This window comes from Thunnus maccoyii, chromosome 17, assembly GCF_910596095.1.
Source record: "Thunnus maccoyii chromosome 17, fThuMac1.1, whole genome shotgun sequence".
NCBI classification, from domain to species: domain Eukaryota; kingdom Metazoa; phylum Chordata; class Actinopteri; order Scombriformes; family Scombridae; genus Thunnus; species Thunnus maccoyii.
In genome coordinates this window covers 13565311-13579501 of record NC_056549.1, presented here as the reverse complement: position 1 = coordinate 13579501, position 14191 = coordinate 13565311, and the positions used below count along the sequence as shown (strand labels likewise).

The 14191-nt window shown below is 40.5% G+C and overlaps 1 protein-coding gene across 1 annotated transcript; it reads right to left on the bottom strand.

The window, feature by feature from the left end:
• Positions 1 to 1612: 1612 nt before the first annotated feature.
• Positions 1613 to 11728, bottom strand: rnf217 (ring finger protein 217). Its single transcript, XM_042391130.1, has 7 exons — positions 10580 to 11728; positions 6231 to 6452; positions 5141 to 5305; positions 4233 to 4330; positions 3675 to 3778; positions 2665 to 2736; positions 1613 to 1913 (listed from the first exon to the last, which is right to left on the bottom strand). Exons 1-7 carry the CDS (start codon positions 11630 to 11632, stop codon positions 1834 to 1836), a joined length of 1794 nt encoding a protein of 597 aa, XP_042247064.1. The 5' UTR covers positions 11633 to 11728; the 3' UTR covers positions 1613 to 1833.
• Positions 11729 to 14191: the final 2463 nt, after the last annotated feature.

The window sequence follows — 14191 nt, the reverse complement described above, 5'->3', positions numbered from 1 at the left end:
TGGCAGCACTCCGAGTGTGTGTGCTTTCTCGTGTGCAGATTTGAGTGAGTTAAAGCTTGTGTGTGTGTGTGTGTGTGTAAGCTTGTGTGTGTGTGTGTGTGTGTGTTGGAAAACCACTATGTCACCATCCAAACTCACAAGCAGACAGACATCCTTGTTTCACAGCAAATATCTGAAACAAAACCAAACGTTTCAAATCAATTCTTAAAAACCTCAAAAACCGGATCACCTAAAAAAAAAACAACAACAACATCCAAATTGAATCTAAAACACATTCAGTGCACAGCAGCCTGATGGTGACCTCTAAACTCATGCTTTTAAAATCTAACACCCTGTTTAGCTCTTTGGCAAACCACTGCTACAAAAACAAAAAAAAAAACTGAAAAGTAAAACCTTAAATACTTTCTTCTGTTCATCTACAGGTACCATGTGCTGTAGTAATAACTGTTCAGTCTTTTCTTCCAACTGTCTTACGCAAATTCCTACAACTTGTGCAATCTTACAGAGACTCCAAGTCCATTTCTTCATGCAAACTCCACGACACACTGACAGCAGTACCGCACTAAACCTCTGTAAAATGCAACCTCTAAAAAAAAAAAAATTAACAAAAAAACAAACAAAGGGAAAGGATTTACTGTCTGGCCTGCCACATTCAGCGTTTTGTTTTGGCACAATTGCCACACAGCAGCTTTTTTTTTTTTTTTTCTTTTTTGATGATGCAGATGCTGGCATACACTATGTGAGCATAGCAGAGAGGAGGTGAGTGTGCAATTAGCTCAGCCAGGCAGACAGGAGGGACATAAAGAAAAGGAGACAGACAGATAGGTCTTGATGGAAGACAACAGAAAACAATACAAGCTTGCTAAAAAAAAATCTACTTCCATTAGGTGAATGCGGTTTCTAAAAAACCAGTCAGGGGGGACTTTCAAACCTTCTCGCAAGAACTTGAGATCAGGCAGAGTCAACATTATCCAGCATAATAGTATAAATAGTAAGTATCCTCCTTCCACGTTTACTCCTTTGATATTATTTTCTATGGTGTGTGTGCTTGTCAAAGACTCAAATTGCAAATGCGAGTTTCCAATATGCAAAGAAATTCAACGTCCAGCTCCTTTCCGCATCTGTGAGAACTCCTTTATCCATAATGGCTTGTTCCAAATTTGGTTTCCATCTCGCACTTTTTTTTTTTTTTTTTCCTTGCTCACCGAAGCACAAATGACTGCTGGAAGCTTTTGCAAAAGTTAAGTAAGGAAGATATAAACAACCTCACATTTTCCCGCATTATTCATCTGCGAGATCCTCCAATCTTTTTTTCCCTCCTCACTCTTCCCACAGTCAAGTGTTTGAGGAATTTTTGTGCTGCCTTCATAATTTAGTATCCAGTACTGTCAAACATCAAAAGCCAAAACCAAAACCAAACTGTATATCCATCTATTACCTGTGTTTGATTTGTTCTCCTCAAAGACAAGCTGTTGTGAAATGTGTGTCGAGTATGAAAGAAGAGAGGAAAAAACTGCGAATGTGATGTGTCCGGGGACAAGAGTTGGCCTAATGAAGCATTCCTTGTGCAGCAGTGGTCCCATGAGATAAAAATATTCTTGACGCGATGACGTGTGATCGTCCAGGTCTCGCTTTATTAACCCTGAAAGGTCTTCACTAATTGCCAGTGTTCATTTTCTGATGTTTGTCTCAGACTTCTGCGATGACTCAGGCTGGCGTGTGCGTCCCTGAGGAGATGTGGGTGTTGTCTTTTGGAGCTCTGTGTATATGTGTGTGTGTGTGTGTGTATGTCTGTGTGTGTGTGTGTGGTCTGGATGAAGTGCAGGACAGGTTTCAGATCCAGCGTCCGGAGCCCTGGGTGCGCTGCTTCTTCCTCCTCTTACACACATAGTAGACCGGGAAAACTACCAAACCTGCAGACAAGGAAGGCAGGAAGTGTGTGGGAGGACAAGATGGATTAAAGCAAAAATATCCTTGTTTCTATAATGAGACTCATAATGTTACTAAACCCTTTAATGTACATTTGAAATCTTGAATCGCCTGTTAATGCTAAGCTTCAATTATCTAATTATTCCATCTTATAGAGCACTTGAAAACAGAAACATTTATTGAACCGGAAAAAAAAAAAGAGGAATGGAGAGACACAACAGCACAGCGCTGATTCTATTAACGAAGAAAATAAATATGAATCTGCTATCACGGCATGTTAGCCTGCAGCGGATCATCTGTCAGACATACAGACACGGGAAAGAGATTAGCGCTAATTACAGTTCGGCGGAGGCATCAGCGGTTCACAATACTGCCTGCCAGGCTGCTCAGAGAGTTTCCAGTTGGTTGGTATTACTGGTAAATGTAGTTCCAGGAAGTAAAAAAGTCAGTCACCCAGAGAGTGACGATCTGGATCTACAGCTGTGGCATTTTAAAACAAGTTGACTTGTTTCACATGACACGTGGAGATGCGGGTAACTCTAAATATAACTTCTTCTGAGGCCGACTAATATAAAAGGCATGTGTGCGGTGTAGTTATTATTTTTTATATACACAGTAAAGCTGTGTGGAAGGAAATATCTGTATAACATCTGTAATAGAGCTAAACCATTTTCTGTTTACCGCAGTTTCACTTTGATTAATGTGCATGTGTGCTCATGTGTATAATTATGTTACCTATCACCAGCGCCAGGGCTCCGAGCACCACGACCAGCAAAATGACCACCGGAGCTATCAGCACCTTAGTGGCTGCAGAGAAAGAGAGAAAGCAAAGGAAGAGAGCAATGATCATTCATAATGATTTAATGTTCCCTTTTCAGATGAAACAGAATATACATGAGTTCAAATTTTATGTGTTTTGTTATATTTTATTTAAATTCATCCCTGCAGAAAATTTCAAATGTTTGTTCAAAGCTGCATAATTATGGCTGTAAAAAGTTACTGAATCCAGAGCAGATTTTTAGGGGGGAAATTATCAACTCCATCTACAGTAAAATGTCCCTTATTACATGCAAAATCAGCGCCGCTGACAGTCCATGTCATGGAAATAGAGATGAGAGCCATAATGGCTAAATTGTTCTTGTTAGCGGACAAATTAGCTCTCAGTTCAACAGGCACCCCGCTGATCAAACTCGCTGTAGCTGTCATGGTGAGCGCAGTCAAACAAATCTATCAGAGAGAGAGTTCAACCCTCCTGGAGGCATGTTAGTGCACACGTTTGTTAACTGTTGAATGAATAATTACCGTGAAACTGACATGATCTCATACGTGATGCTTGTCATTATAAAGCTTTTTTTTCCTCAGTGGCCTCTGCCAGTAAAGAGGTTGGATGTGTTCGACTCATCTTTCAAGGATATCAAGAGGTAAATTCAGATCCGTCGCAGATAAGACACGACTCTTTTTTTTTTTTCTCAACAGTGAGGAGAAAATGGGAACGCCAGAGAGATAAACTGTTTATCACCAACAACAGCTTGACGCCAAATAACTCCCAGACCTCACTGAATTAGGCTTTTACTTGAAACACTAAACCACTCCATATGTAGCCGTATTAATGTAGAACTCAATAGTCCTGAAAGAGAGGAGGGAGTTCAATATCCCCTGATTAATTGAGGTTAAAGTGGTGATTTTCATTTTATTCCCTTAGTCAAAGAGTCGGCATTCTCCTTCCAGCACACACAGCTACTTACCACAGACAGACCCTCTAATTAGCCGTCTCAGATGCGGTTTATCTGGTAGATAGCGGTACTTGCAGCCAAAAACGCTGAGGTTGGACGTATGGTCCCCGAAAAACCTGACAACAGAGAAAAGTTTAAAGATTTAAAGAAACAGTTCTGATCCTGTGTCTCTGGGTTCAGTTATCTCTTGTTCTATGAAAAAATATATGTTAAAAAAAAACAACAAACAAGTATTTTTACATCAAAATCTCTCTTTTCTCTACACATAAAAATGTTTTCAAATGTTTGATGACTCATCTTGAGCCGTATCCAATCAAATGTGACTTCTGGTCGACTACCTAATCCCTACATCTCATCTATTACATCTATTGCACTGTATCTGCTAAGCCACACCTGTTTTTAGCGGTCCAATCAAATCTGAATGATTTGATGTAACGTCACACAGAACAGAACAGAAGCTAAAACACTTCTGTCTGACTTCTGTTATGCTGTGACTTTAAGATGAAACAAGAACAGAACAGAGATGGTTGAACAAGGCAGTCAAAAAAAAAAAAAGTTAAATATTCTTACCTTAGGTGTCTGTAGCGCTCTCCACAGCGGTAACAGAAGTTAGTGTTACACTGCGTACAGGTCATGTGGTCACATCCCTCTGTGCGCTGAATGTGGATCTACACACACACACACACAAAAAGAGAAAGTTATCCTCCCCCACATACTACACATCGCACTGACAAAAAAGCAACACGCATTATCACAAAAGTTTAACGTTCTTTCAAGCATCTGGTTCAGAAACTAACGCGCAGCACGGCAGCAGCACAGTTCATGGGTCTTTACTATTCGGCCGCTGGAGCGGTGAGCGGTCTCACTATAAACTGGGCATTAAGTTCAGCTGCTCTCAGCCTCTTTTCCAGCTCAACTCAGCATGACACCAATTTGTTGGCTTCACAGTCCGACACGATCCTCCTCTCCCTCCTTCCAGAGCAGAAACTCAGAGACTCAGATGGGAAGTGGAAACAGGTCCCATATACCGGTAATTTGCTTAATTCCTTTAGTTATCTTCTGACAGTCAAATTAGATATTGTGTAACTAACTTCGTCGTAATGAGACTTTAAGATAAGACTTGTTTTATGACTGTGAGAGAGATGCCAGCGAGTTTAAAGATATGGCATCATCATCATTTTTTTTTTTTTTTTTTGCTAATACGTTGACTGTCTGTGCATCCTCTGCTCTGCTGATTCACATGCACTTAAAACCTATGAGTCCATCTAGTTTTCTGCAGCTCTCCATCCGTCATCAGTCTCTGCTCTCACGGTTTTTTTTTTTTTAGCCGTCATCGATTCATTCACCTCCATCACCCAACTCACTCCCTTTTCCCATTTCCACTCGCTTACCTACTTTCACTGTTGTTCTCTGCGGTGAAAAAAACAATATTGCAATACCTTGTTTCTTCTAATAAACTGTTCTCTCTCGGTTCTTACCCTGCACTGCGGGCATTTCTGGGCATTTCTTTGTCCGTGCTCGATGACGCTCGCCCAGTTTCGTAGCAGCTTGTCTCCTTTTCTGTAGTCGCGGCATTTGAGCCCATTGTGCCAGGGTGCGTGGCATTTAAAGCACCACACAAACTGGCAATTGCTACACTGGATCTACAGTAGGGAGAGAAGACAGTAGACACATACTTAAGTTAATATATGTATATAAAATTGCAGCAAGTGTGCAGTTAGAGGGAAGTGTGTAAAATAAAGTAGTTTTACCTGCACTCTGTGTTCTTTTGGCAATTTTCTAACATTTTAATACTTTACAATGATTATCAAAGCACACCAGCCTGTACTCACTGTGACTGTGTATCAGCCTCCCAAACACGACATCGACTTCTTATCTGAGTTTTATGATTTTATGTCCATTGTTCTTGCCAGTAATGGTTTTCATTTTCATGTCAATGACCACAATGATTCGAGGGCTTTGGATTTCCTGGATCTTGTTGCTTGTCTCACTCTTGTTCAGCATGTACAGAGTGCCACCCACATTCATGGAAATACACTGGATGTAGTTATTACTAAGGGGTATTGATGTTGATATTTCCTCTACTGCTAAAGTCCCTGTTTCTGATCATTTTTTGTGTCTTTTCTAACATCATTCTTTCTAACATCAAATGTCCAGAGACTGTTGTTGTTGAAACAAAACATAAACAATCGAGTTATGGATAGAATTTTAAAGCTGGTGAATACTTTCCCTCCATCCACCACTGGCTTAGTTGATAACCTTGTTGACGATTTTAACGATAAATTAAGATTCTCGTTAGATACAGTTGTACAAATCAAAAAAAGGCAATTCATTTGCAAATCGCCATGGAAACCTGCTGGAATTTGCCTGGTGTTTATTTTATTTTATTGACTTATTTATCTATTTTCAACACTTTAATCATTTTTAGTCTTGAAAAATTTTATTTACCTATTTGACTATTTTGCTTTTATTTATTTCTGTCTGTGTTGTTTTAATCCCGCTGCTTTGTATGAAAGATGAAAATAAAACTGAGTTGAGTTGTGTTGCAGTAACGTGTTGTCATGTTACCTTGTACTTTTGCTCGGAACGGTTGGGGTTGTGCTTCTTCAGAGAGGTGAACTCGCTGCACTGGGGGCAGGGCTTGGTGCTGGAGTCCAGCTGACTCAGCTCCAAAAAGTAACGATATTTCGCCACGTCTTCGCTGGCTAAATGGGAAACCACCACTCCCTCCTCCAGGGAGCCACTGCACTCTGGGATCGGACAGCTGATGTAAGCCTTGGCCACTCGCACCTGGGAGACATCACAGACAGGTGATACAGCGTCTTACAAGAGAGTTTCTTAATTTTGTTAATGGCCTGCATGGAAAATAATATTATGCGCATTTTTAAAAAATGTACAATAAGACAGTGGATATTCTAATTTTGTTCAAGGTTTTTAAGCTTCAGTATCCTTTATAGAATAGAAAAAGTAACACTAAGAACAGCACAGAAAGCAACTCTGGATCAAATCTAAATATTCCCACCACTGATGGGAAATGGTTAATAATTTACCAGAGTAGAGAGGGAGTGAAGGTAAAATGAATGGAAGGTTGAAGGAGGTCTGGGGAGAGTGGAAGTTAATATGTATTATAACACACACATTAGTCCAGAGTGAGTGAGTGAGTGGCAGCAACTGGCCACTGAGTCAAACACTAAGTATCCCATCACAGACTTTTACAGAGCCTCGAGGGGAAGAACGCACAATTTAAAAATAAATGATCGACTTGTTACGTATCTGAAAGGAGAAAAACAACAGATCTGAAATGATTAGTTGTTTACTTGATTGACAGAAAAATTGCAACAATTTTGATGATCAATTTATTGTTTAAGTGACTTATTAAGCAAATAAATGTCAAACATTCTCTTTTTTTTTTTGCTTTTTTTAATATAATTGTAAATTGAGTATCTTTAGGTTTTGCACTGCTACGTTAATTTAAAAAAAATCTGAAGATGTCAAATTGGGCTCTGGGAGGTCACCGTTTACTATTTTTTGACATTTAATAGAAGAATCAACCAATGGATTTGAAAATTATAATGTTTTTGCAGCCTTAAAAGTAAATATAAAACATATTTTGACACAGTGATTTTCTACTGTCAGGGCTTGACATTTTGTTACCTGCACACCACATTAGGTCTGCATGCAACGATTATTTTCGTTATTTATTAATCTGCCAATTATTTTGTTGATCAATCGTTTTTGTAATGTCAGAAAATAGTGAAAAATGCCTGTTATAATTTCAGAGCGTCAAGGCTGATGTCTTTAAATGTCTTATTTTGAAAGCTAATCAGTTTACTGTAATAAATGACAAAGCTGACAATTAAGTCATACCGTATTAAATCATCACATTTGAGAAGCTGAAATGAAACACATTTTTTGGCATATCGACCCAAAAACAATTACAAAAATGATCATTTGATTATCAAAATAGTTGCCAATCAATTTTCTGTCAATCAACTGATCGATTAATCAACTAATCGTTGCAGCTCTGCACCAGATAGAAGTGATTCTCTCACTATAGTGTGCACTATTTCATAATCACTTTAAAAAACCGACGTGTATGTTTTATAGTCTCTCATTTGCGCGTTACTTTGTTTCAAGAGAATGATTTTTTTTTTTTTTTTTACATCTGGATCTATAAAACCCAAAACAATACAAGTGTGTGTGTATTCAGATCTCATCTAATCTTATCTATGATACAGTAAGTATCACAGGTACGATTAGACAGACACTAAGTTGACCTTCACCTCTTTTTTCCTTTTCTCCACCCAGCTATCTTTTTTCCTCCCAGGGCATCTTTTCCTCTCTATTTCCTTCCTCATTTCATACTTTCTTTCAGTCCATCAAAGCCAGTGAGACCAGTTGTACTGACACATGATAAGACACCGGAGCATTTTGCAGGTGTGTGTGTGTGTGTGTGTGTGTGTGTGTGTGTGTGTGTGTGTGTGAAATGATGGCAGGCAGAAAGCAAAGAACAATAGCATCGACCTCAGCTGGAGTTACACCCAACATCTCCCTGCAGCACGAGCGCACACACACACACACACACATGCGTGCATACACAGACTAAAAAGCCTATTACGTGATTATGAAAATGTATACTGATGTGTAATAGTGTTGTTGCCACAACAGCGCGGTCACACTGTGATGTGAGACCACTGCCAGACTGGTTGGACAGGTTACCACTGCTGGCACTATCACACTCTCTCTCTCTCTCTCTCTCTCTCTCTCTCAAATACGCACATGCACGTGTCCCCTTGTGTGGTGTGTTTGTATTGTGGGTTCTGCATTTTCACTGTCATTTCCATTATAACGTTGTATAAACATTATAACAGAGCGTGCATTTACAAGAATCCGACACTTGTGCACAATGAGGTGTTGTTAGCCTTGGAGTAAAACAGAACATGATTGTGAGGTAGGGAAGCCGCAGCTTCCTACTGCAGTGAGGCTGAAAATACATTATCTACCCTGCCTGTTATCACTGCCCAAGTGCCCGTAAGCAAAGGCAATCCAACAGCCTTGCACTACGACCATGTGCTCCGATCTCTCTGAAATAACGCTTGAGGGTTATCACCTAGGCTGCATGTGTGCTAAAATACATTCACAGTGAATTGACGGTAAAAAAAATAAAAAAAAATCCACCTGCGCAGGATAGTTTATATGACCCTTATCTCCTTCTCAGCGCGCTTATCAGAGAGTCTGCTTGTGTCTGTGTTTGTATGATTATTCATGCCTTGTTATCAAAGCAAGATAACTGCAGATAAAAAAAAAGAGTAGCAGAGGTTCTGGTTGGCTGATAAAAACAGTATCATCAAAACAGATTACAGCAGATGATTGCTACGGTAGCAACAGCAACAAAAGCTGCAACTTTTACTCGACTGGTAGGATATTGGGGGCATCTCACAGGTTAATTAAAACTGGGATAATGACCAGAAGAATGCTGACAGGAACCAAGTCTCCGCGGGAGCTACGCTGATTAACGGAAGTTAAAAGTTATGTCTGTCTATTCTTCATTTCCTCATCGGAGTTAATGAGCAACAACATTCAGACATGCAGGTCCACTGTAGAAGAAGATGGTAAGTGGCTCTCCGGTAAACTAATTAGCCCAAAATGCATTGCAACCACAGCCAAAGAAAGGTATTCTGGGAAGTGTAGGGAATCTTAAACTGATGAGGAAGAGTGAATACAAAAGCATACCAAGTCTGCAACACAGACTGAACAAACAAGATGAATGATACATAACAGAATACATGTATTTTAAGTCAGTTACTTTATATTTTTAGAGCCCAAAATCAGAAAATTTGCCTCAGAAGGTGTCTGTACAACATACAAGATCCCTCACCTTTAGATCCTCACTTTGGATGAGTAAAAAACACTTTAATGTGAAAAAGGTAAGGATGAGATCATCCATTAATCTTACGTAAATAAGACTGCAGGCTAGGGCTGGGCAATATATCGATATTATATCAATATTGTCATATGAGACTAGATATCATCTTAGATTTTGGATATCCTAATATCTTGACATGTCATAAGTTTTGTCTTTTCCTGGTTTTTAAGGCTGCATTACAGTAAAGTGATATAATTTTCTGAACCTACCAGACTGTTATAGCTGTTCTATTATTTGCTTTTACACACTTAGTCATTACATCCATCAGGGCTGAACAATTAATCGAAATATTATTGAAATCGCAATATGGCCAAGTGCAATATCCAGGAACTGTAATTTTTTGATTAAGTTAAAATGTGTTACAACATACCATTGTATATTAAGCTTCTTGGTGCTACAGAGATGCTGTGGCCTAAAAATCATCTTCTCCAAACATTAGGAAACATGCTGGTTTGGTACAGATCCCAGCAAGAAATCACATCCTCATCATTTTTATATTTGTCGTTCTGTACTGTAGGCTGTTCTTAGTGTGTAAGAAAAGGAGATTATTGCTGAATAAGCCAAACAGCTCACAAAGTAAGCTACTGTGAAGAACATTCCTGCCCGGGACCTATTTTAGTTTAGTGCAGAACGTGTCAGTGACCCAGATTCACAAAAAAAAAAAAAACAACAACAAAAAAACAGTTGTGATCTCATGAGAAGACCTGCAGATGTTGTGACATTTTTATAATCCCCTAAAACTGGGACTTTTGTGATTTAAAGTAACAACAGCAGGAGAGAGATGTGCCCAGTTTGAACCTTCATCTAGATTTTTTTGTGAAAAATCTGAAACATGTGAGGTCACACTGTGCTAAACTAGCTGCTGGTGGGGTGAACATGCAGTGGTGCATTCCTGGTTGATTCTGGGACACTGTGGACCACCCTGCTGAGCTGTAATAATATAATCCTGATAATAATACCCCCTTCTTTGCTCACACTCCCTCCTACCAACCTGGGAGGTGACGTAGAGTTTCAAGCACTCATCACACACGGCCTTCCTGCAGCAGGGCAAGGGTGTGATTGTTTTCGATTCCAGGCACACCCGGCAGCTTGGCATCGCAGTCTCTGCGCCGGCCTGCTCCGCGGACAACCGGTGGGCCATAACCCCGAAAGGATCCACCAAGTCATCCAGCGTGTAGAGCACCAGTTCGGGACTCGACCCGGCATCCTGCCCCGTCTCCAGCTCCCTTTCCTGGGCGTCAGGTGTGACAGTTTCATCGTATCCGTCTGAGATTTCAACGTCTTGTCGGCGGCTGTCGTTAGCGATGCAGTAAACAGTGCAATAAACGTGCTCTTTGACATTAAAAGACTCGTCTAAACTTACTGCGTAGCTGCCGCTGTCACACGTATGACGGCAATGACCTGAAACGGCAACGGATTCAACTCCTTCAACATCAGAAGTCGTTGACTCGTTCAAGGTTGGCTCGTTTTTAGTCACCGCTTCGCCCGTCGTCTCTCGGTCCGAGTTGTGACACTCGCCACATTCAGTTCCATGGCCGTTTGTGACGCCGTTGTTAACGTTTCTTTCGTGACTTTCATGCTCGGCGCCGCACTGCATCCGACTGTTTGTACTCAAACAGAGAGAAGGGGATTTAGAAACTCCGAAATTCCTCCTCAGAATCTCGACAGCGCTCGACCTCCTCCTCTCTCCTCCTCCTCCTCCTCCTCCAACGCTGTTGCAGTTGTTGTTGTTGTTGCCCTCCGCATCCCTCTCCTCCTCCTCCTCCTCTTCGTCCTCCTCCTCCTCCTCCTCCTCGTCCTCGTCCTCCTCCTCCTGTGGCTCCCTCTCTCCTCCGTCCAGAGAAAGCAGCGAGTTTGATCTGCTGACACGACGGTTCAAATCTCGCACCGACCGCTCAACTTTACCTTCCGTGAAGGAAGTTTCTGTCGGCAGGTTGCGGGACAATTTCACCCTCCCCTCTTCGAAAGTGCTGATAAAACTCGGCATTTTACAGGCGTCAGCTATTGGTCCGTCATCTTCCATCACCGATTTGGCTCTCCCCATTTAGCGAGCGGTTCTCTCCCGGACTCCTGCCCCTCTGTCTCTGATCCAGCAGCTCAACCACCAAAACAAAACAAAGCAGGCAGCTCGGCGCTTCCGCGTCTGACGTCAGCATGCAGGGGACGCAGCGATAGGCCGATGGGAAGCCTAGTGGTGGAGGCTGGCATGTGTGCTTAGCTCCTAAAATAAATCTCAGAGGTCACACGACAATTAAAGGATTTTCAAGTGTGTCTTAAAACAATATCCACATGCCCATGTGTTTATATTGAGCTTATGGTCGTTTGTATTGCTCCTTTTCTTCATGTTTTTTGTATGCTTTTTCAAAGGAAGTGATGGGGCACAAATTCTGTGCAAAAATGCCTTAATAAGTTCAACCAAAGCTAATATTCAACAGTGTGAGTTGGACAAATCAAATGGATATCTTGCACAGTTCAGCAATGAAACATTGTCCATGGAAACACAGATTAATTTTGTACTAAACAGACTGTAACTTTGGAGAATAATCACTTGATTTGTCTACCTCACATTGCTGAAGCCTCATGTTATCCTCAGCTAAACTTTAAAATGCATTTTTACACCAATTTATTGTGGATTTTGTTCCCAATCACTCATGTGGACTTGCATTCTGAAGAGATTTCATGGCCAGTATGGACAGGAAGAATCATTACATTGACCCATAACTCCTTCAGTGCACCTATTGTATTGGCATGAGTACTGTATCAAGATACACTTTAAAAAAAAGTAAACATATCCTTTAAAGGGATTAAAAATTAAACAATTCTGCTGTACAAACACATTTTTTTTCCAACTGTCCTCATATGTTTGTCTTCATTTTTCCTGGATCCTTCCTCTTCAGCCCTCTCATAATCCTTGAAATTAAATATTCTGAGAAGGAAAAATCTCTCTTTAGTTGAACTGCTCATATTTCTCCATACTAAAGCCATAACCTGCCACCAGTAATGACAAAAAACAGTTGGAAACCACTTCTCTAATATATGTAAGGCTATATTAGTCAATTGTAACAAGACTTCTAGCACAACCAGTTCTAGCTGTGAAAAGAGAAACAGTTCTAGTGGTCATTGGAAGGTAGAGTTGTGTATAAATGATGTATGTTGATGTAGGTTCAAGCAACCACCCTGAGCCCCAAACCTTCAGGGGTCCTCAGCAGGTTTACTGCATGGCAAAACATTTAGGTATTTTTGATTAATTGCAAAGTAATATGCACCACTAATGTAAACTGGAATGATTCAGGCCTTAAGGTGACTCCTGCATTATCCTGCAAAATCTAGTTTTAATGCCTTTACCTAATATTTCAGGTGACATGATGCTTGCCAAGTGCATATTCTAAAAAAAATGCATTTATTAATATTATAATCAAATTGACAGGGAGTTTGATTAGGGGGCGAACAGCTGACTTTTGCCTTGGGACCCCTGATGTGGTAATCCGACCCTGGCTTCCAAACATATATGCACTATCACTGATGTCCAATTTTGCAGAATAGTACTATAGTACAATTACAGAGCTCACAAAGTGTTTTACCAGCTTTGTACATGAGTTCAATAACACAACTCAAGGTAAACTTACTAGCTTTTGCTAGACCTTTCAACCACATCTCATGGTCTCCCCCAGCAGACTGAGGAAGTGCCATTGAATCCCTGTTGGCTGCAGTAGTGCTCATTCATTAGAGGGACATTTCTTTATAGGCTATAAATACTGAATCATATTGTGCTTTTACAATTATTATCATTACCAGTGGCATTAGTGGGAGCTGGCTAGATCCAGGTTATATATGAAAGGTTGTGGACTGATTACTTTTCATTGCATCACTCTAACGATTCTCATCTTCATAAACCCACCCCCCCACCCCTTAACCGGAGCTCATCTCATTTCAACAGAGAAAGTAACACTTGAACACTGGAGGATGAAAGTAATTTAGACAGACACACTTTTAGTTCGGCGCTGTTGGCACAACTTTCAAACAAACTTAACTGGGGCGGCTGTAAAATGAGTTGTTAGCTCTGTTACAATTCCTCATTAATGCCATAGGGCACAAGCCACGCCGTAATTAGTTTGCTTGTCCCAGCTGTGCCCAATTGGTTTTAATGGAGAATGCCAACAATATTAAAGGCCTTTACAAGTGCGAGCCTCAGCTTATTACATAAAGCCGGAAAAGCTATCAGATGCTTTCAGGAGTGCGCTGTTCCTCACAAAATAGGTCATAAAAGTTGGGATGCTGCACAGGCTACAAATAAATAATAAAACTACTCTCAACCTTGAGCATTTACTCCATCTGAAACTGACTCTAATGCATCTACAAAGAGGGATTTTCCAACTCTCTGAAGAGCCTTAATTGGTAAAATGTTTCATGTTTTACTTTAACACCATTCTCAAGGATTTAAACACTGAATTTAGCTTTGAGCACTAGATGAGGATGTCAGAATACCACCCTGTTATGGATTACTGATGCTATATTTTCTCACCACAGGTATAAGTGCTTCCTGGCAATGACTCTCTCTCTCTCTCTCTCTCTCTCTCTCTAAGTTAAGGAGAAACTGAGTGTA